This window comes from Brachycentrus maculatus, unplaced genomic scaffold (genome assembly GCF_059751285.1).
Source record: "Brachycentrus maculatus isolate JH-2025_06_01 unplaced genomic scaffold, ASM5975128v1 h1tg000257l, whole genome shotgun sequence".
Classification (NCBI taxonomy): Eukaryota; Metazoa; Arthropoda; class Insecta; order Trichoptera; family Brachycentridae; genus Brachycentrus; species Brachycentrus maculatus.
The window spans coordinates 386,892-407,263 of NW_028281008.1; the positions used below are offsets into that span (position 1 = coordinate 386,892).

General features: G+C 37.6%; 4 protein-coding genes across 4 annotated transcripts; 2 read left to right on the forward strand and 2 right to left on the reverse strand.

The window, feature by feature from the left end:
- Positions 1-137: 137 nt before the first annotated feature.
- LOC148306022 (proteasome subunit beta type-7-like) lies at positions 138-3,065 on the reverse strand. Its single transcript, XM_088265741.1, has 2 exons — positions 2,907-3,065; positions 138-1,241 (listed from the first exon to the last, which is right to left on the reverse strand). The coding sequence occupies exons 1-2, from the start codon at positions 2,966-2,968 to the stop codon at positions 470-472; spliced, it is 834 nt and encodes a 277-aa protein (XP_088121867.1). The 5' UTR covers positions 2,969-3,065; the 3' UTR covers positions 138-469.
- A 1,371-nt stretch (positions 3,066-4,436) lies between these two features.
- On the forward strand, positions 4,437-6,445 carry LOC148306023 (uncharacterized). The gene is made up of 3 exons (XM_088265743.1): positions 4,437-4,964; positions 5,210-5,355; positions 5,757-6,445. Exons 1-3 carry the CDS (start codon positions 4,606-4,608, stop codon positions 6,002-6,004), a joined length of 753 nt encoding a protein of 250 aa, XP_088121869.1. The 5' UTR covers positions 4,437-4,605; the 3' UTR covers positions 6,005-6,445.
- A 3,687-nt stretch (positions 6,446-10,132) lies between these two features.
- jub (LIM domain-containing protein jub) lies at positions 10,133-15,946 on the reverse strand. The gene is made up of 4 exons (XM_088265734.1): positions 14,076-15,946; positions 13,097-13,159; positions 11,907-12,072; positions 10,133-10,423 (listed from the first exon to the last, which is right to left on the reverse strand). Exons 1-4 carry the CDS (start codon positions 15,774-15,776, stop codon positions 10,191-10,193), a joined length of 2,163 nt encoding a protein of 720 aa, XP_088121860.1. The 5' UTR covers positions 15,777-15,946; the 3' UTR covers positions 10,133-10,190.
- A 180-nt stretch (positions 15,947-16,126) lies between these two features.
- Positions 16,127-19,897, forward strand: Polr2B (RNA polymerase II subunit RpII140). Its single transcript, XM_088265725.1, has one exon. It carries the CDS (start codon positions 16,268-16,270, stop codon positions 19,793-19,795), a length of 3,528 nt encoding a protein of 1,175 aa, XP_088121851.1. The 5' UTR covers positions 16,127-16,267; the 3' UTR covers positions 19,796-19,897.
- Positions 19,898-20,372: the final 475 nt, after the last annotated feature.

Below are 20,372 nucleotides of genomic sequence, written 5' to 3' on the forward strand. Positions count from 1 at the left end.
TTATTCTGTGTAAAAATTAGTTTCGATTTATCGTTTATTTTCCAAAATACATATTTTTGTTAATACCATACTTAACTATGGTATATAGTAACAAGAAGTAGGTATATATGTAGTTCAATAAAAGTAGAAAAAACTAGTTTTTTTTAACATACAAAATGTAATTTCACCAAGAAATATCAGTAAAAGCTTAACTCTAATTAACTATTGTAACCATTACTTTGTAGCAGAGGGCTGTTTTGCTTAGTTGAATCTTAATCATAAAAACTGATTACAGTGCTATCGATAACTTGGTTAGTTGGTATTTACAATATAGGGACGATATATGTGAATATTGTTTGCCTGCTTTTCAAGAAATTTTTAAAAATAAAATAACAAAACAATAAGAAAAAAGTAAATATATATATATAAAAAAAAAACTTTATTGAAAATGAAGCATTTGAAATTAACCCGAAATGAATACATAGTTATGTTACATATCCATAGGTCCCGCGCTTGGCTCAATATTGCGAATGGTAACCTCCTCCACTTGGATGGGAATAGTTTTGGAAGAGAGAATGGCGGTAGTTCCCTTGGCATACTTGTAGGAAGTCTGTCGGACTCCTTTCTTGTTAGCTTCATCGTATGTTCGTAAGTAGTCTACGCCCGATTTTCTGATCACGCACAAATCGATGTTGGAACCGGAACCGAGATCGTTGAAGATACCAGCTGCGATGGCGTCGCGCACCAGCTTCTTCCCCTCTTCCTCGGACATGTTCGGCTTCCAACGAGACTCGAACACAGACATGGCGGCCAGAGAACCAGATCCCATGGTAGAGTAAGGAAGCTTATCCACGGATCCGTGAGGGTAAATACAGTAGATGTGAGGACCGGCGCTGTCCACTCCTCCCAGGACCAGAGCGGCGCTGATGTGTCCCTGGTAGCGGAACAGCATCTGCTTGAGCAGAGTGGCGGCCGTGGCCACCGGGACCACGCGGCCCGTGTGCAGGCGCTGCAGCTCCAGCTGCGAGGCGATCATCTGCGTGGTCATCTCCGTATCGGCCGCCGTGCCCGCCCCGCAGCAGTACATGTTCCCCGCCAGGTAGTGGATCTTGGAGCAGTTCTTGTCCGAGACTATTGTGTCCTCCGTGGCGCGAGTATCGGCACCCAAGATCACTCCGCCCTCGTATATTATACCCACGATGGTGGTACCCGTCTTCACGGCAGTAGGAGCCGGGAAGCCCTTGGCGCAGAGGAAGGCATTCCTGCAAAATATATTCAATTGAAATTTGACATTTTAAAATGTATTAAAAATAAATACCAAGCCACTTATTGAACTTTTTACCATGCAAAAGATCTTTTTAGGTAAAACCTGAATGTTTTTTCTCCATTTGAAAAATATTTAGTACATTCAAAAAAATAATTAAACAACACCTTTTATTCAAAATGTAAAAACAATACTTTCTGCCCTGCAGCAGGTAAATATTAAGCTAAAAATATGCCTTTTTTGCTGGGATATAGTAAATTTTCTGGGCATTCCGAAAACATGCACAAGTAAAAATTGACAATTTTTGATATATGATGTTGAAAGGAGTGATGTGTTAAAATAATAAATTGTTTTAATTACACACAATTTTAATGTTTTATATATTAAAAAAATAAGTATTTGTGATATTATGATATCGCTCACTCCTTTCAAGAACGTCATAAATCAAAAATCGTTAATTTTCAGTTGTCCATATTTTCGGAATGTTCAGAAAATGTACTATATCCCAGAAAAAGCGGCATATTTTTAACTTAATATTTACCCGCTACAGGGCAGAAAGTGTGGTTTTTGCATTTTGAAGAAAGGGTATTGTTTAATTACTTTTTTTAAATATACTAAATATTTTTCAAATGTAGAAAAAACCTTCAGGTTTTACCTAAAAAGATCTGTTGCACAGTAAAAGTTTAACAAGTGGCTTGACATTTATTTTTAATACATTGTATTATATTTTTAAACTTTAAAGACGTTCTCCTGAAAAATCAAGTTTTTTGATTTATGACGTTCTTGAAAGGAGTGAGCGATATATGCAAATACTTGAATTTTCATGCAAGTCTAATCCACACTGGCTCATGTCTGAAAATAGAAATATAGTTGCGGTAGAGTCGAGGGACGAACCTACAAAATCTGAATTGGTGTCCGCTACACTAACATGGGTCCGCAACCTGACTACTAAACATAAATCACTACCCGGCCAGTAAAGATATTAATGATCCCTGCGACATCTTATTTTGGTTTGATAGAATTTTTACACATTACTTTGTGATATTAGTAAATAATGATAAAGAAAAACCTGTCTCGACTGCACAAGCCACAAATCTATGTTTAATACTATTTTAACTGAAAAAACACCGAAAAATATCTTCTTCAATTTAAATATAAATCTAAAGTTGATATAATCAATTATTTAGTCAAAATATAGTATTCAGTGAACCATTGTCTACTAACAGGTAGAAAAAGTGCATTTGTAACCTTTGGTAGAGTTCGTAAAGGTTTGTAAAGTTCCAATTTCTTATACATATTTATATAATAATAATAAAACCCTTATCCGCACCAAATGGTGCATAGGGCACTGCTTCATATAAACGCAGTGTTATCTTAATCGTTTACACACTAAGGAAAGGTGATCAGCCCTCCGCTTCAGGTACCAGTCCAGGGTAATATTAAATAAATATTACAGTGAAAAAATCACATATTTATTTTATCCCCCCTGGGAATCGAACCCAGGACCTCTAAAACAGTAGCCGAGCGTGCTGACCATTACACTACGGAGGCGGACGCCTCATACATATTTATACAAAAGATAAAATCTGCTGCATAAAGCAAAATCATTAATTTATTGTGACGAATTAACAAAATGAAAATTTTGGGATAGTAGTTCTTTTACCTCTGACAGTTGTCGAACGAAAACCCAGGAGCAGGAATTTCAGGTACTAAAATTGAAGACATAATTTGAGTCTAAGATTTAATTCTAGGATATAAAATAAACTTGCAGGTTAGAATTACAAGAAACTGCTTATTTCACTAATAATGACACAACAAAACCGGCGCTCTCTGAATCGTCTATGGTAAATTACATCTACGAACAAAAATAAGTAGGTACTTGTCATAAATCTGTGGAACTTGATATATTCAATAAAAACGTGTCCAAAATATTCATGAAAAAAACGTATCTCCCATAAAATGAGCAGGTATTTTACCTTTTACTATGCACCTAGGTGCAAAGACTAGCCTTTGTAACGGGAAATAACACCGCGATTTTTTAAAGTATTTCAATACGAAATAATATAACTTCTGGCTCATTATATTTTTTTAAGAATTCTTAAGTAAAAAATTGCTTTCTTAAATAATAAGCTGTTGGAGTTGGGTAACTCCGATTGCTCTCCTTCTAATGTTTATTACGGGATAAACTCGCAGTTTTAATTTCGGAAAGAAGTGCAAGTATTAGTGTACCGAGACACTAGATAGCCAGGCGCTTTGTAATCATCTAAAACCTCCTTTCAGCCGCGAAGATGCCACCTTTATCATCGTCAACCATCTAGGAACGCCAGTTTCCTGCCTCGTCAGTGCGTGTACCCAACCAAAATCACCAAATCCTTCCAGCGGCGAAGAACCCATCGCATCTAGGACATCCATCGTCCACTGAAGAATGCTATTTTCCTGCAATACAACAGCCACCCAGTTTTCCAGCTGGCTGTCGTCCAACAGCACCAAACCCCGGAGCCCAAGGTTCCGATCATGGATCATCTCGTCAAAACTTCGCATAGTGACCCGTCGGTAAAACTGAATTTAAGTATTGAGAGAAATCGGACTGGACACTTAACCGTAAGTCTTTTTTTTTCATTCTATGTAATTAGGTAAGACATTTTCAGAATATTTTATAACTTAATAAACACAGGTAGATGAAGCATTCAAGTATTTAAATTATCCTTCCTTTAGTCGTTTTCATCTCAAATGTAAGTTGGATTCATTCTTTTGGGAATTTTACATTCATTAGGCTACGTATATTATCATTGCTATTATTAATATAGGGACATAAATGGCAAATAACCAACAACAACGACAAAAGTTGCCCACTTTTTTCCATCTCACGCATACTCGGTATCCAAGGCGCTTTTCTGAGTATATAATATCTAGTTCCCGATCGCTGGATGTGTTCCCGTGGCCCCTCAGTCCACGGAGAGATTGATTGTTTCCGTCTATTCATACGCGTGATCGCAGAATTTGAGTTTTACCACCTCCGAGATAATCTATGACGATTCTTTAATTTTTTTCCATACCACCACCATCCATATTGTTCTTACAATACCAACAAACCCTATTTCAATATTTTTAATAGCGTGATAAACTGAAGTACCTATCTGGACTACACAAATACTTGACATTTAATTTTGACATATTGTAAATATTTTTCTATGCATTTCTACATCTTTGGTTGTGTCGGTTGTGTTATGTGGTGGTAAATTGTACAAAATTGTGTTAGATATAAAAAAGTTAAGAGCAGTTCGGCGAAAAGGATTAGTAGAACATTTGTAAATGCTGATTCGCAATGTCCATTTAAATTTTGTTTTTAGTTATTTTTCAAAATGTCAGTTTTGTTTCCAATCATTTGTCGCCGAGCAAAATCTTCAATATTATTTAATGCGAAGCACATAAGTTATAATATTTCTAGCGTTAAATTTTCTGTCTTGCCGTGTAGCAATTATGCTCTTAATTTCACGAACTACACCTGCAAAAAAAATACTTTCAAATCGAATCCTTATTTAATAAATCCACTTTATATTAAAAACTTTTCAAATAATGTTAACAATAACAAAGATGAAGCGAATCTCGGGGTTGTGGCGAGATTCAAACAAATGTATAAAGATTACTGGTATGTTCTTGTGCCCGTTCATTTGGTAACATCTGCATTCTGGTTTGGGAGTTTTTACTATCTCGCCAAAAGGTATTTTCTTACATTCTTATCTTATTTTTTTAGGTTATTGACACACTTTTTAACAAAACTTTCACATCTATAAAATTCCATCTGGTATCTGCACATGAAAAAAAAAGTTATTTAATTCCATAACATTTTGAATGTGTTTCCGTTAACATAAATACTTTGCAAATAAATAATGTAATTATTATGATTTCAAATAAGATTATATTACCATTGTATATAAAAAAATGTTAATTTTTTTTTGGTTTCAGTGGAGTCGATGTTGTTGGATTATTAAAGGCGTTGGGGTTAAGTGACCGATTTTCCGATAATCTGAAGGATTCCAGTATGGGTTATTACGCGCTAGCTTATGCACTTTACAAAGTTATCACACCGGTGCGCTACACCGTAACACTAGGCAAGTATTATCTTTACACTACCAGAACAATAGGAGTATGCACAGCCATACCTAAAGGATTCCAGTATGGGTTATTGCGCGCTAGCTTATGCACTTTACAAAGTTATCACACCGGTGCGCTACACCGTAACACTAGGCAAGTATTATTCTTTACACTACCAGAACAATAGGAGTATGCACAGCCATACCCAAAGGATTCCAGTATGGGTTATTAGGTTGGAAGGAGAAGAAAATTCTTTTCACATGATACTATAACCATAATTGGACATTGATAAAAATATGCAGAATGACATATGCATTACGTTCGGGCATTGATTACAATCTAGGTATTCGTGTTGTATTATTTAATATAACAAAATGAAATGGTCTTTTTATATACATATAAAAAAAAACTTTTTTAGGTGGGACCACAATTTCAATAAAATATCTGAAAAATTGGGGTTATATTAAGCCAATTCCATCACGAGAAGAATTGAAGGAAATGTACCAATGCAAGAAAGAAGGCCTGCAAGATATGTATCAAGAGACGCGACAAGAATTACGGCAAAGGAAAGATCAAATTAGAGAACGGAAGGATCACGTCATGAAGGACATAGCTAGGTATAAACAGGAGATGAGAGAAGTCAAAGAAAATGAATTAAAAAAATAAATTTGACCGCATAGTTGTTATTGTAAATAAAATTCTTTATCAACACTAAATATGCAATCCCACAAAATATATCTGTTTTATTATTTTTATAGACTTTTGAAAAAGTTTTAAAAAACTTTATATAAATGTTATGTTATATGTATCTATCAAGGTACAAAAACAGAAACATTTTATCAATGCTGATATTTGATAAAAAATATTTGATTAACCCTATTTACCTGTTACAGCAATAATAAATTGCCCTTGTTCTATTAGTAACTTTGAAAAAAGAATCTCCTGTTATATATTTTTTTGTACATGCCGATAAATATGTATTGTGTGTTTAAAAATCGGTTTATTTTATGGAGAAAAATTAACACCTTCAAGACATAAGTTGTATTCTAAAAAAATGTGAATCATAATTCTGTATGTATATGTTAAATAAAAATAACAAAAAATGCAGTTCATTATTTAAACTTTATTACAAATAGTAAGTACTAAAAATAAATCATAACAAACACATCTACAGTTGGAATAGTTTTTTTTTTGTTTTGTTTTTTTAATACGCATAAACTGGATGACATAATTAAGTCTAGTGTATTTCGGAGTAACTCTTAAATATTAACTAAAGCTTACAAAAATCACATTGCAAAAATGATGCGATAATCTTTAAAAATAAATTCTTCAATGAATTTCAATCATTAATTGAAGTCATTTCAATCTTTATTTTTAATTTGAATTTATCTGAAATCTGTTATATTTACTGGTAAAATATGTGATATAAATGTGTGCAGTCCATGGAATGATATAAAATAACAAGAAACACTAGAATCATTACTAACTGATAATAGACACTGGGGGTGGGGTTCCAATTCAAAGATAACGGATCAACCACCGAGTGTAGTTACAATACTGATCAGACAGCCGCTTTAAAAATGCCAAAGTCTTCAGAAATAAAAGTCCACTCATCCATCACTTTGTAATTGTGATGTTACACACCATTGTTCTATTGGAATAGACGGAATAACTCAAATCACACTAGAACCGCCAAGCGGTCATTCCGATTGTTTATTTTATTTCACTGTCATCATTAATACAGAAAACCTCATTCATTTCTAATATATTATTAGATTAAAACCAATATTTTTAGCTTTCCCACTTTATTTTTATTTGACCAGCGACCGGGTTTCGTCGTTACAGACATCATCAGACTGGTAACGATGTCTGTAACGACGAAACCCGGTCGCTGGTCAAATAAAAATAAAGTGGGAAAGCTAAAAATATTGGTTTTAATCTAATAATATATTAAAAATGCAATTCCATCACAAGTGTCAGTGGATAATATAAATCTCATTAATTTCTATAAATTAAAATACAAATTTATACAATTTTCATATTTTTGTTAATTTTTCTGGGTTATTATGCCGTTGTGTGTCAAAACCCTTATTTAACAAAGTTTCAGCCGTCATTGCAGGGCCTACTATCAGGGAGGATTGTAACAAATGTGATTTGTAAACTTCAAAACTTCCCTGATGATGATAGCCTATGCAATATTGACTCAAACGTTGCCAAATAGGAGTTGCCCAGGAAAAAAACAATTTTTAGTCATGGAGAAATAGATTTAACAAAAAAAGTTTTCTTTTGAATGCTAAAATAGTGTAAAAACAAAATTTATACATATATATATATATATATATATATATATATATATATATATATATATATATAAATAAATATATATATATATATATATATATATATATATATATTATATATATTAAGCATTTTTTTCTCATACATTATATGTAAATAAACATATTTTTGCTATTGACAATACGTGCACAAAACATAAAGAAAACTTTGATCAGACACATAATTTATAAGTTTTTGTATCCCAGTTCAGGTAACTGAAACTGAAGATTTGTGTACATAATAATAAATAAATAAATGATGTGTGAATTACCTACAGCAAATGAAAATATAACCAGTATTCTTTTATTATAAAATAATTGCCGCTAAGTATAAGCTTAACATTAGGATCGTGGTACATAGTAAACTACACCAATCAGTTTGTTTTTGATGGAATGCTTTAATTCAATTATGTGTGCGAATTGAATTGTGATTTAAAAGAAATATAAATTATAATATCACATTTAGTATTTCATTATTCTGGACCTCTTTAGTGATTTAATTTACTACATTGTAAACAAAGTACACAAATAAAATGCTACATAATTTGAGGTAAATTACTCAAACACGCCATGTTAATAATTGTCATGGCATCAATGTCAGTTAAATAAAAATACTATCAATTACAGTAAACTAAGATAATAATATACAACGTTGTCTTTACGAATATTATTTATATATGTACCTACATTATTAGTTTGTTTTCTTTAAAACTGTCAACAACTGTCGAAGTATGAATATTGCGTCACAACCACTTCTAAGCATCTCAATATTTATTTTAGTAATAAATTGCAGTTTTTATGTGGAAAAATAGCTTTAATGCGTTCATAATATAAAGCTTTATGTACATATTATAATAAAATGTAATGATAAAATACAACTTATTCTATATGTACTGCTGAATACTTCTTATGTGTGCGATGAGATCCATAATATAAATATTTGGAATAGTAACAGACTCTCTGTCAGAGCAGGGGATAACAAAAATATTATATAATAATACATATTTAAAATTAAAAAAAGGTATTTATTCCCTCGCAAACTTCTTTGCTGACAGTCTATTTGGAAATACAGTAAAATGTCAATAATCTGGCAATATAAAAGATCCTTTTATTACCCCCATTTGCACGCAATAATGCATACGGCACCACATCGGATTAAGGACTAAGGCTGCAGAGAGACTTAACTAAGCAGGATCTTTCAAACAGTAGATTTGCAGTTTGCAATGATGTCGGAAGCTTTACCTGTCACCTAGATATATTGAATAAAGTTTTTGGTTTTGATATATGAAGTTACATTTCGTAAATGTCTACCAATTACTTATTTATACATCCAAAAAAATTCTGTACAAACCTACCACGAATAATGAAAGTGGCCAGAGATGTCCATGTTTTCAAAACTCAGGTTTCTCTGTCGCAACGGTAATAGTGATTTCCTCTTATATGACCGGCTCATATAAATCCAATGTAAGATACAAATTATGACATGATTACCCGAATCAGATAGTGCCAGATTAGTGAGATTCATCTGTATTTGTTAAAAGCAGCATTTACAAACAACCATCCATTGGCAAATACCAACAACAATACTATGGCGGAATTGCATCCATATTTGAAAACGCTAATTTTTGCATATATTTCAATTGCATTTTTACCAACATAAAAAAAAAATCATTATTTTGGAATGTATCAATTACACTACAAGTATAGTCTACAAAAGTATGGGTTTGTATTTAAAGTATCACAAACAACAAATAAAACTAACTTTACAGTTAATATTTGAATTACTAACTTTGTGATTTTCCTTTTTCCTTAATAAATAAATTTGTTTAAAATCACTATACGTAAAATAGTATTCATAAAAGTGATTTTAAACAAAGTCACTTCGTAAGTTATAAAATAAACTTTGTTAGAAATCATGTTTATGGCTTAAAATATTTTTTACATTATGTGATGATAGCGAACTGGACATTTGTAGCTCCGTGAGTGATTAACAGAAATGTAAAAAGTGAAACATTCTATTTCAATTGATTCATACATATTTCGATATTCAGCGCCCAATATGAACTTATAGTGTAATTTAACAAAATTGAAAAAGTTAGTGACTGATGTTTTTGAGATAAAAAGTAATATTTCTTAAATTCTTCCACTTAAGCTTTGTGGCTTAATTCTGCCACAATAAGCTATAATAATGGCTATAATAATTTAGCACTATAAGCTATGATAGTTATGTATTGTTCGCTTCGCATCTCTGTGTCATTGTAGAGAGACTACTGAATGACTAGTTCATCAAAATGCCTAGCTGATGTGATGTTACGGCAGAGCACTGAAAATATTTGGTTTTTCAAAAATTTTCCGAGTGAGAATAGGTTTGTACTATATCCACTTATGATGAAGCTTTTTAAACATAATGTGCGTATAAGAGTTGATTTCTAACATCGGTTAGAGCGGACATGGTGAGTATATTTAGTTGACACGACAACCTTTGTCTGTTGGGAGATATGGGTATAGAGGAGCTCTCAGCCCATGTAGTGGTAGTTGGCGGGCGAGGGTGGGTGAGTGGCGGGTCCCGCCAGACTGAGGAGATGGCAAGCGCGACACAGCAGGCGCCCGTGCAGCGGGTAGCAGCGCTTGTCGGGTTCGTCCGTGAGCTGCATGCCGCATTCCCCGCACATGTAGCAGTCCACGTGGAAGTCCTTGTCCATGGACACCACGCGCACCGTCTCCTCCGTACCCTCCACCGGCGTGATACCTAGATGGATTTCAAACAACAACTGAGTGGATCTAGGACCTGGTCAGTAATAAGTAGTGTTGGGATGTGCCGAAGCCGGAGGTCGCACGGCCGGCAACCGACCAGATAGACATCAGACACCAGTGACAGACGGCTACAGAGTGGCATAGAACTATCTCAGATAACCACTCTCTGCTAAAAGATGGATTTAGGAGAAGTAAACGTAATGCCAAAAATGTAAGATAACTACACGCCAATCTATTTCAAACTCGAGATCACATAGAGTGTCTTTCTAAGTGTTGCTCGATTCTTTGTTGCCTATCTATATTTATAGCGGTCATCTCTAGATTCTAGGACTGCAAAAACTAAATAATATCTATTTAAAAAAAAAAAAATTTTCGGGCACCTGTTATGTAATTTTTAAATAAATATGTTGAAATGAATATCCACGTAAAATTAATTAAGTCACCATCTCCTCTATATTTCGTTACACGAGTAATAAATCTTGATGGCAATTCCTCAGAGGATAAATCAAGTATTTGTGTTCTTTCGAAGACTTGACATATTTAAAATATTGTAAATATAATTTTTCTTTTTTTTTTATTATTAGATTAAAACCAATATTTTTAGCTTTTCCACTTTTTTATTTGACCATGACTTGACACATTTGACTTTTTTATTTGGTGAAATAAAATAGTGGAAAAGCTAAAAATATTGGTTTTAATCTAATAATAAATTAAAAATGCAATTCCATCACGAAGTGTCAGTGGATATAATGGAGTCAAAATATTGTAAATATAATTTTTCTTTTTTTTTTATTATTAGATTAAAACCAATATTTTTAGCTTTTCCACTTTTTTATTTGACCATGACATGACTTGACACATTTGACTTTTTTATTTGGTCAAATAAAAAAGTGGAAAAGCTAAAAATATTGGTTTTAATCTAATAATAAATTAAAAATGCAATTCCATCACGAAGTGTCAGTGGATATAATGGAGTCAAAATATTGTAAATATAATTTTTCTTTTTTTTATTATTAGATTAAAACCAATATTTTTAGCTTTTCCACTTTTTTATTTGACCATGACATGACTTGACACATTTGACTTTTTTATTTGGTCAAATAAAAAAGTGGAAAAGCTAAAAATATTGGTTTTAATCTAATAATAAATTAAAAATGCAATTCCATCACGAAGTGTCAGTGGATATAATGGAGCCAAAATATTGTAAATATAATTTTTCTTTTTTTTTATTATTAGATTAAAACCAATATTTTTAGCTTTTCCACTTTTTTATTTGACCATGACATGACTTGACACATTTGACTTTTTTATTTGGTCAAATAAAAAAGTGGAAAAGCTAAAAATATTGGTTTTAATCTAATAATAAATTAAAAATGCAATTCCATCACGAAGTGTCAGTGGATATATAAATAATTTTTCTAGTTTAAAATCTATATAATGACGAAAATAAGTAAACATATTTTTAAACTTTGATTTACCTTTTCCGCAACTGGCACACTTTGGTGCAAACATCCTGTGATAGTCGTTCACACAATATATTTTGTTATCGACATCCACTGTGAAGGGCACTCCATCCAGACACTCATTACAGATGCAACATCTGAAGCAGCCGGGATGGTAAGACTTGCCCATGGCTTGAAGTATCTATGAAACCAAGATGTTATTGCAAAATTGAGATATTTTGATTGAGTAAATTGATTTCTATTGAAAAATTCAATAGAATTAATATACAGCATACCAAACATCCAACATCGCTTCGAATCTATCCTGTAAGTAAGCCTAGACAGATTTCCCACTTTACAGAATAAACTGGCGACATCTTTTACGCTATTCATAGGAACATATCTCTATTTGTCATTTTTTTAATTCACTAGACATGTGTTGTCTAAATAAAACTTATTTTTATTATTAGTACCTACATTTTGCTTTATCAGTAGTATTTTCAAATGCCATTATCTGCGAACCCGGTAACCCCAACTGTTGTGCTAGTGACCCCATTTGTATCAAGGAACGGAAAACTATTCACAGTCTACCAGAAATATATTTTCTTTTAGGTAAACCAAAAGTGAAATTATTAAAATTATTAAAATATTTTGTAATATGTATTAATAAATTATATGAACAACAACTACTACTACTACTACTACTACAATCACGCCGTTTCTCCCCAGGGGTAGGCAGAGAGGATGGAACGCCACACTCTTCTGTCCTGACATACACTCCTCGCCTCCTTCATATCCATACATCTAGTCATACATGCCCTCCGATTACGCAGACTTTTGACGCCGCCAGATTTTAGGTTCTGATTGATCTGATCGTGCCAAGTCTTTTTCGGTCGTCCTTGTTCTGTTTTCCCTCTCACATTCGCTACATTTATTTTCTTAGTCATTCTCTCATTATCCATTCGCTCCACATGTCCATACCACCGCAAAGAACTCTTTCTAATCTTTATGAACAAGGATTGAATAAACACAATTACTGATTAAACAATGCACTTACAAATCTGTAAATTATTATGATATACACTCGACCCAGCAGTGCATTAACAATGATAAAACATAACATTAAAAAAACAATTACGTTAAATATTGAAACTTATTGAAAGCAGTTATAATAATAAATCTGGGGCAATATTTCTCCCGGGCAAACTAAGAAGATATTGACTCACCATTTCCATTATAAGATGTCCGCAAATGGCACATTTCTCTGCAGTTTGTTGGAATCCGGAATACTGGAAATAGGAAAGCTATTAGTAAAATTATTCCTACAGAGCAAGCATTTCACACTCATTGTTTTTTTAAATAAAATGACAAATATTTGTGTTTATTATTTACAAAAACACTTCAATTTCATACTATTTCAGTGAGCCTAATCGGCTCATTATTAGAAATAGGTATCAAATTGTGGTAGAGTGGGTTTGAACCAACAAACTCTGACTTAAGAGTCCGCAACACTAACCACGGGACCACAACCCGCCTGTATTGAGAATATGTGGAAAAAATATTGACAAATCCGTAATTATTCTATAGGTATTTAATTATTTCATTAATAAAATCTATCCATTTTTAATTCAATTAAATTTTAACCCATTAACCGAGCGCGACGTATAAATACGTCAAACATAAACAATATCGGCAGCGGGTAGGACATATGAATACGTCCTGTAAATATATGTTGCGCCCTGGAACGGGCGGGACCTATATTTTCGAACAGCAAAGATAATTAGCCATCCATACATGTTTCCACGTAATTTTCTTCTATTTGTTTGTAATTTTGTGTTTTATATATAAATAAATGAAAAAATACATATTTCATAGTCTTTTCATATTTTAAGCATAAATAAAATATATGAAATCGCGTCCACCGGGCGTGACGTATTGACACGTCCTAGTGAAAGAGTTCGCGCCCGTTGTATGTTACGTAATCAAAAAGTGAACTCCCCGGTGAACAGGTTAAGAAATAGTAAATACCACTTTTTATTGAAATCCACAGTGACACGTGTTTGTATGCATTCCGCATCGTTTTCAAACACCGCATGATTATCATTGGTATTTAATTATCATCGGTTCTTCTTTCAACGAGTTGAGTTTAATTTAGTTTACAATTAATTTAGTTAGTAATAAATAAAAGCTAGACATAATACTAACCAGATAATCTTCTTCGCAGTAAACGCGTCCGTGTACGTTGTAGAAAGCCTTTCCTCTGAGAGCTCGCCCGCAAGAGCAGCAGATGAAGCAGTTGGTGTGGTACAGGTTCCCCATGGCTTGGCAAGCTTGTCCCGCTCCCGTCACCTTCTCGCCGCAAGTGTGGCAAATCCCAAAGTATTCTCCTTCTTCGTCCTGCCTCTCCATCTCCTCCTCCAGCTGGCGGGTGAGCTCCTCCACCTTCCGCTGGGCTTCCGTGGGCCCCGTGGGGCGCGGCGGTGTCACGCTGTAGGGCAGCAGCCCCTTTCCGCGGGAGCCGCCGCCGCCGGAGCCGCGGGAGCCGCCGCTGAGCTGCGACACGGAGCTGGGCGTGGGCGAGGGCGCGGGACTGGCGCGCGGGCTTTCGGCCGGCGGGCGCCGCACGCCGGGCGCGGGCGTGTGCAGCGGCGTGCAGAACTGCGACGCGCTGCCGCCCGTCATGCACACGTAATCCGACCCGTTGGAGTCCTCGGTGATGCGCAACCTCCCCCCGCCCGACATCTTCCCCGTCTGAGGCTTCGAATCTAGTATGTTTTTGATGGTTTGAGAAGTAGGCACAGAATGGAAATACTTGGGAGAAGATGCGGCGTTCTCCACGCAAGTGGCGATATTGGCTTTGGGTCGCTGCGCGCTCGGTGTTATGGAGGCGTAGATGGCGTTGGACGGAATGGTGACAACTTTGTTAGCGGGTGCGGCCGGCATCGCGTAGTCGCTCCTGTCTAGGGTCGAGCGGAGTTGGGCGCGCTGATCATTGTAATTTCCGTCTGCGGATTGGCCGCGATGATAGCTCCCGGGATTGGCAGTGTATACGGGGTGTTGCGGAGTACTTCCGAAGGAGTGGTGGTGCGGGTGGTGCGCCAGGGGCTGGTGGGGGGCCGGCTGATACGGGGCAGAGTGGCGCTGCGGGGGAGGCACCTGTGGACCCGGCTGGGAGCCCGGAGAAGTCAGCTGGCCCTGGGAGTTAAAGTACTGATACTGCGTCGGAGTGGGGGGCCTGAACACTTGCAGGTTCTCGTATACCGGAGGTCCCTCGGATGTGGGAAGAGGCACGCTGGCCTTTGCGATTTTAGTTTGATTATTGGTAGGAACTTGGGGTTGCGCTTTGCCATAAACGGAGTTAAGAGACATTTGAGAACCGTGGTCCATTGAACTTTGAGCTTTATCGTTTATTTGATGATAATAAGGAGGTTGGCGAGAGTTTTGTCGTTCGTAGAGCCCGGGGCCCTGTGTTTGCACATTCTCGTACACGTTGGTGGACTGGTTCGCATCATCGCGAGTTTCGTAGCCCGAAACCCCCTCGGCGCGAGATTGTAGCGATGTGTTGCCGAGGGAATGCGTAGGGGACTTAGGCGCCGCCGGCCTAATATTGGAAATAGAAGCGATGGATTCGACTCGTTTAGGCGTCGCGTATTTTGAAGCGGCGATTATATTCGTTCTTTCGTAGATAGTATAATCTAGGGACGGATTGCTAGAATCTTGGCCAGAATGCTGCACCACGAAACTTTCAATCGCCCCGACGGCTCTTTGCCTATTATGCGATGAACTCTTACTCGGAGACACGTAAGGATCGTTTAAATAGTTCACACCGTCGTCTCCTATCTTCAAACCCTGTAATCCCGACAAACAATCGGTATCACCGTGCACGGTGTTTTGTGAAATAGACATTTTTGTAGTGGAGACTTCCAAAAAACGAATCTATATTTTAGTTGTTCGGAACTCGACCGACTGTACACCGACGATATTAAATTTACTTAACATGTCTCGAATTTATACATTATTTTGAAAGAAAATCACCGCCCATCGGCATAAAGAAGAGCGTATCGTGAACTGACAGTAAATTTTATTTTTAAAAATAAATTTTAGGCTATAAAATCATCATAATTCTGAAACTGAGGTACCTATTCCATTCGTTGAGAAACCATGGGATCGAAAAGCCAATATAAATTGTCTATACTTTATTCGTCTATACATTATTCGTCTGATTTTGTGGTGCTGTGATTTTCTATGGTAATATCAAAACGACAAAAATAGTATATAATCTTTGGACAAAAATATTTTGTTGGCGGTTCGCGAGCGTCGGTCCGCCTCGTATTTTCTATTTGTTTTAAGGATTTATATTAGGAGAAACTGACGATAGTTATATAAAACATTTCAAAATGTATGACATGGAAGATGATCCGTATGAGGAGGAAGATGCCGAAGAGATTTCTGCTGAACTTTGGCAAGAAGCCTGTTGGATCGTCATTAACGCGTACTTCGACGAAAAAGGTTTAGTTCGCCAACAATTAGACAGTTTCGACGAATTTATACAGATGTCCGTTCAGAGGATTGTAGAAGATTCCCCTCAGATAGATCTTCAGGCTGAAGCCCAACACGCGTCTGGTGAAATCGAGACCCCTCCGAGATATCTGTTAAAGTTTGAACAAATCTATCTATCGAAACCGACTCACTGGGAAAAAGACGGCGCTCCTTCACCCATGATGCCGAATGAAGCTAGGTTAAGAAATTTGACGTATTCTGCTCCCCTATATGTTGATATAACCAAAACAATCGTCAAAGAAGGCGAAGATCCCATCGAAACGCAACATCAGAAAACTTTCATAGGGAAGATTCCTATTATGCTGAGGTCTACCTATTGTTTACTGAGCGGATTGACAGACCGTGATCTCACCGAGTTGAATGAATGCCCTCTCGATCCCGGTGGATATTTCATTATTAATGGTTCCGAAAAAGTTTTGATCGCTCAAGAAAAAATGGCTACTAATACCGTGTACGTGTTCAGCATGAAGGACGGCAAGTTCGCTTATAAAGCAGAAATCAGATCGTGCCTAGAGCACAGTTCTCGGCCCACTTCCACCTTGTGGGTCAACATGATGGCTCGGGGAGGACAGAGCATCAAGAAGTCCGCCATCGGCCAGCGAATCATCGCCATCGTGCCCTACATCAAGCAGGAGATCCCCATCATGATCGTGTTCCGGGCTCTGGGCTTCGTAGCGGATCGAGACATCTTGGAGCACATCATCTACGACTTCGACGATCCGGAGATGATGGAGATGGTCAAACCTTCCCTGGATGAGGCTTTCGTGATTCAAGAACAGAACGTGGCTCTGAACTTCATCGGCGCTCGAGGTGCTCGCCCCGGAGTCACTAAGGAGAAGAGAATCAAGTATGCTCGGGAAATTTTGCAAAAAGAAATGCTGCCGCACGTCGGTGTATCAGACTTCTGCGAAACAAAAAAAGCTTATTTCCTCGGCTATATGGTGCACCGACTATTGCTGGCCGCTCTCGGGCGGAGAGAACTGGACGACCGAGATCACTACGGTAACAAGAGGTTGGACTTGGCCGGTCCCCTGCTGGCCTTTTTGTTTAGAGGATTGTTTAAAAATTTAATGAAAGAAGTTCGCATGTACGCGCAAAAGTTCATAGATAGAGGAAAAGATTTCAATTTGGAGTTGGCCATAAAGACGAAGATTATTACCGACGGTTTAAGGTACAGCTTAGCCACGGGAAATTGGGGCGACCAGAAGAAGGCTCATCAAGCCAGAGCGGGCGTGTCGCAGGTGCTCAACAGGCTCACCTTCGCCTCCACCCTCTCCCATCTCCGCAGGGTCAACTCCCCCATCGGCCGGGACGGCAAGCTGGCCAAGCCCCGCCAGCTGCACAACACGCTGTGGGGCATGATCTGCCCGGCCGAGACCCCCGAGGGGGCGGCCGTGGGGCTCGTGAAGAACCTCGCCCTGATGGCCTACATCTCCGTGGGAAGTCAGCCCTCTCCTATTCTAGAGTTCTTGGAGGAGTGGTCTATGGAGAATCTAGAAGAAATCGCTCCTTCAGCAATCGCTGACGCGACTAAAATATTCGTAAATGGTTGTTGGGTCGGCATCCATCGCGATCCCGAACAGCTGATGGCCACTCTGAGGAAACTGCGAAGGCAGATGGACATTATCGTGTCGGAAGTTAGCATGATTCGGGACATCCGAGATAGGGAGATTCGAATCTACACAGATGCGGGTAGAATATGTCGCCCGCTCTTAATTGTCGAAAACGGCTGTCTCCTTCTAAAGAAAAGGCACATCGACATGCTCAAAGAGAGAGATTACAATAATTATGGATGGCAAGTTTTAGTGGCCAGCGGAGTGGTCGAATACATCGATACGTTGGAGGAAGAGACTGTTATGATCGCCATGAGTACCGAAGATTTGAAACAGGAAAAGGAATTTGCTTATTGCACGACATATACTCACTGCGAAATTCACCCGGCCATGATTCTAGGAGTTTGCGCTTCTATTATTCCGTTCCCCGATCATAACCAGAGCCCCAGAAACACATACCAAAGCGCTATGGGTAAACAAGCTATGGGTGTTTATATTACAAACTTCCACGTGCGGATGGACACTCTCGCCCACGTACTCTACTATCCGCACAAACCCCTGGTGACCACACGTTCCATGGAATATCTCAGGTTCAGAGAGTTGCCGGCCGGGATCAATTCCATAGTAGCCATTTTGTGCTACACGGGGTACAACCAAGAAGACAGTGTTATTCTTAACGCGTCGGCTGTAGAAAGAGGATTCTTCAGATCTGTATTTTACCGTTCCTATAAAGACTCGGAATCCAAGAGAATGGGAGATCAGGAGGAACAGTTCGAGAAGCCGACTAGAGCCACATGTCAAGGAATGAGAAATGCCCTTTATGATAAATTAGACGAGGATGGAATAATAGCTCCCGGAATCAGAGTGTCGGGAGACGATGTGGTTATCGGGAAAACAATAACGCTTCCTGAAAACGACGATGAGTTAGATGGATCCACCAAGAGGTTCTCCAAGAGAGACTCTTCTACGTTCTTGAGGAACAGTGAAACTGGAATTGTCGACCAAGTAATGTTAACCTTGAACAGCGAAGGATACAAGTTTTGCAAGATAAGAGTGAGATCGGTGCGTATCCCTCAAATCGGAGACAAATTTGCTTCCCGCCACGGTCAAAAAGGAACATGCGGTATACAATATCGCCAAGAAGACATGCCGTTCAGTTGCGAAGGTCTGACACCAGATATCATTATCAATCCTCACGCTATTCCATCTCGTATGACCATCGGCCATTTAATCGAATGTATTCAAGGGAAGGTGTCATCTAACAAAGGGGAGATTGGCGATGCGACGCCCTTTAATGACGCCGTGAATGTGCAAAAAATCTCTACTCTTTTACAAGAATACGGGTATCATCTCAGAGGCAATGAAATTATGTACAATGGGCACACTGGCAGGAAGATCAACGCCCAAGTGTTCTTGGGACCGACCTACTACCAGAGACTCAAGCACATGGTGGACGACAAGATCCACTCTCGAGCCCGCGGGCCCGTGCAGATTCTGGTGCGGCAGCCCATGGAGGGAAGGGCGCGTGACGGAGGCCTTCGCTTTGGGGAAATGGAACGAGATTGTCAGATAGCTCACGGAGCGGCTCAATTCCTTCGCGAACGCCTTTTCGAAGTTTCTGATCCTTATCGCATTCATGTGTGCAACTTCTGCGGGTTGATAGCTATAGCCAACCTCCGCAATAACACTTTTGAATGCAAAGGTTGTAAGAATAAAACTCAAATTTCTCAAGTGCGCCTTCCGTACGCCGCCAAGCTCCTATTCCAGGAGCTGATGTCCATGAACATTGCGCCAAGGTTAATGGTAATCTAATCAAAATAAAATAGCGTTAAATTAACTGCAACTGTATTTTACTAAATATGCGGCTCTTGTTTTTACATGTTTATTGAAAATACATGATCTATCAATCTAAAATTACTCAGCTTTTTTTCATCCCTTATCTATTCCCAATAATAAGCGTATGGGGCGCTACAAGATGAGGTGATCAGTCTCTTCCAGTCCAGGATTACATGAAATATTACAGGGATTATTATTGATCCTACTGGTTATCGAACCCAGGACCTTGTTAATGGTAACTATTGAGTAAACCTCTACAGTCCAGAGGCAGACAGGAACATTTGATTTCATAAATAATTTATTTAAAAAAGTGATTCTTAGTATGAATTACTTGTTATATTTGCAGCACTAACTTTGTGATAACTCTAGGATTGCGTTCTTTGCTAGGATACCGACTACGAGTTATCTCGTACTGTGTTTACTTGCCATGTTCATGCAGCTACGGTAAAATTCCTAGTATGTATGTATATCAGTGCTAATATGGATAGATGACGCATGGGAAGAGAACAAAAAAATCAAAGCAATAAATTAAACAGAAAATATAATTATAAAA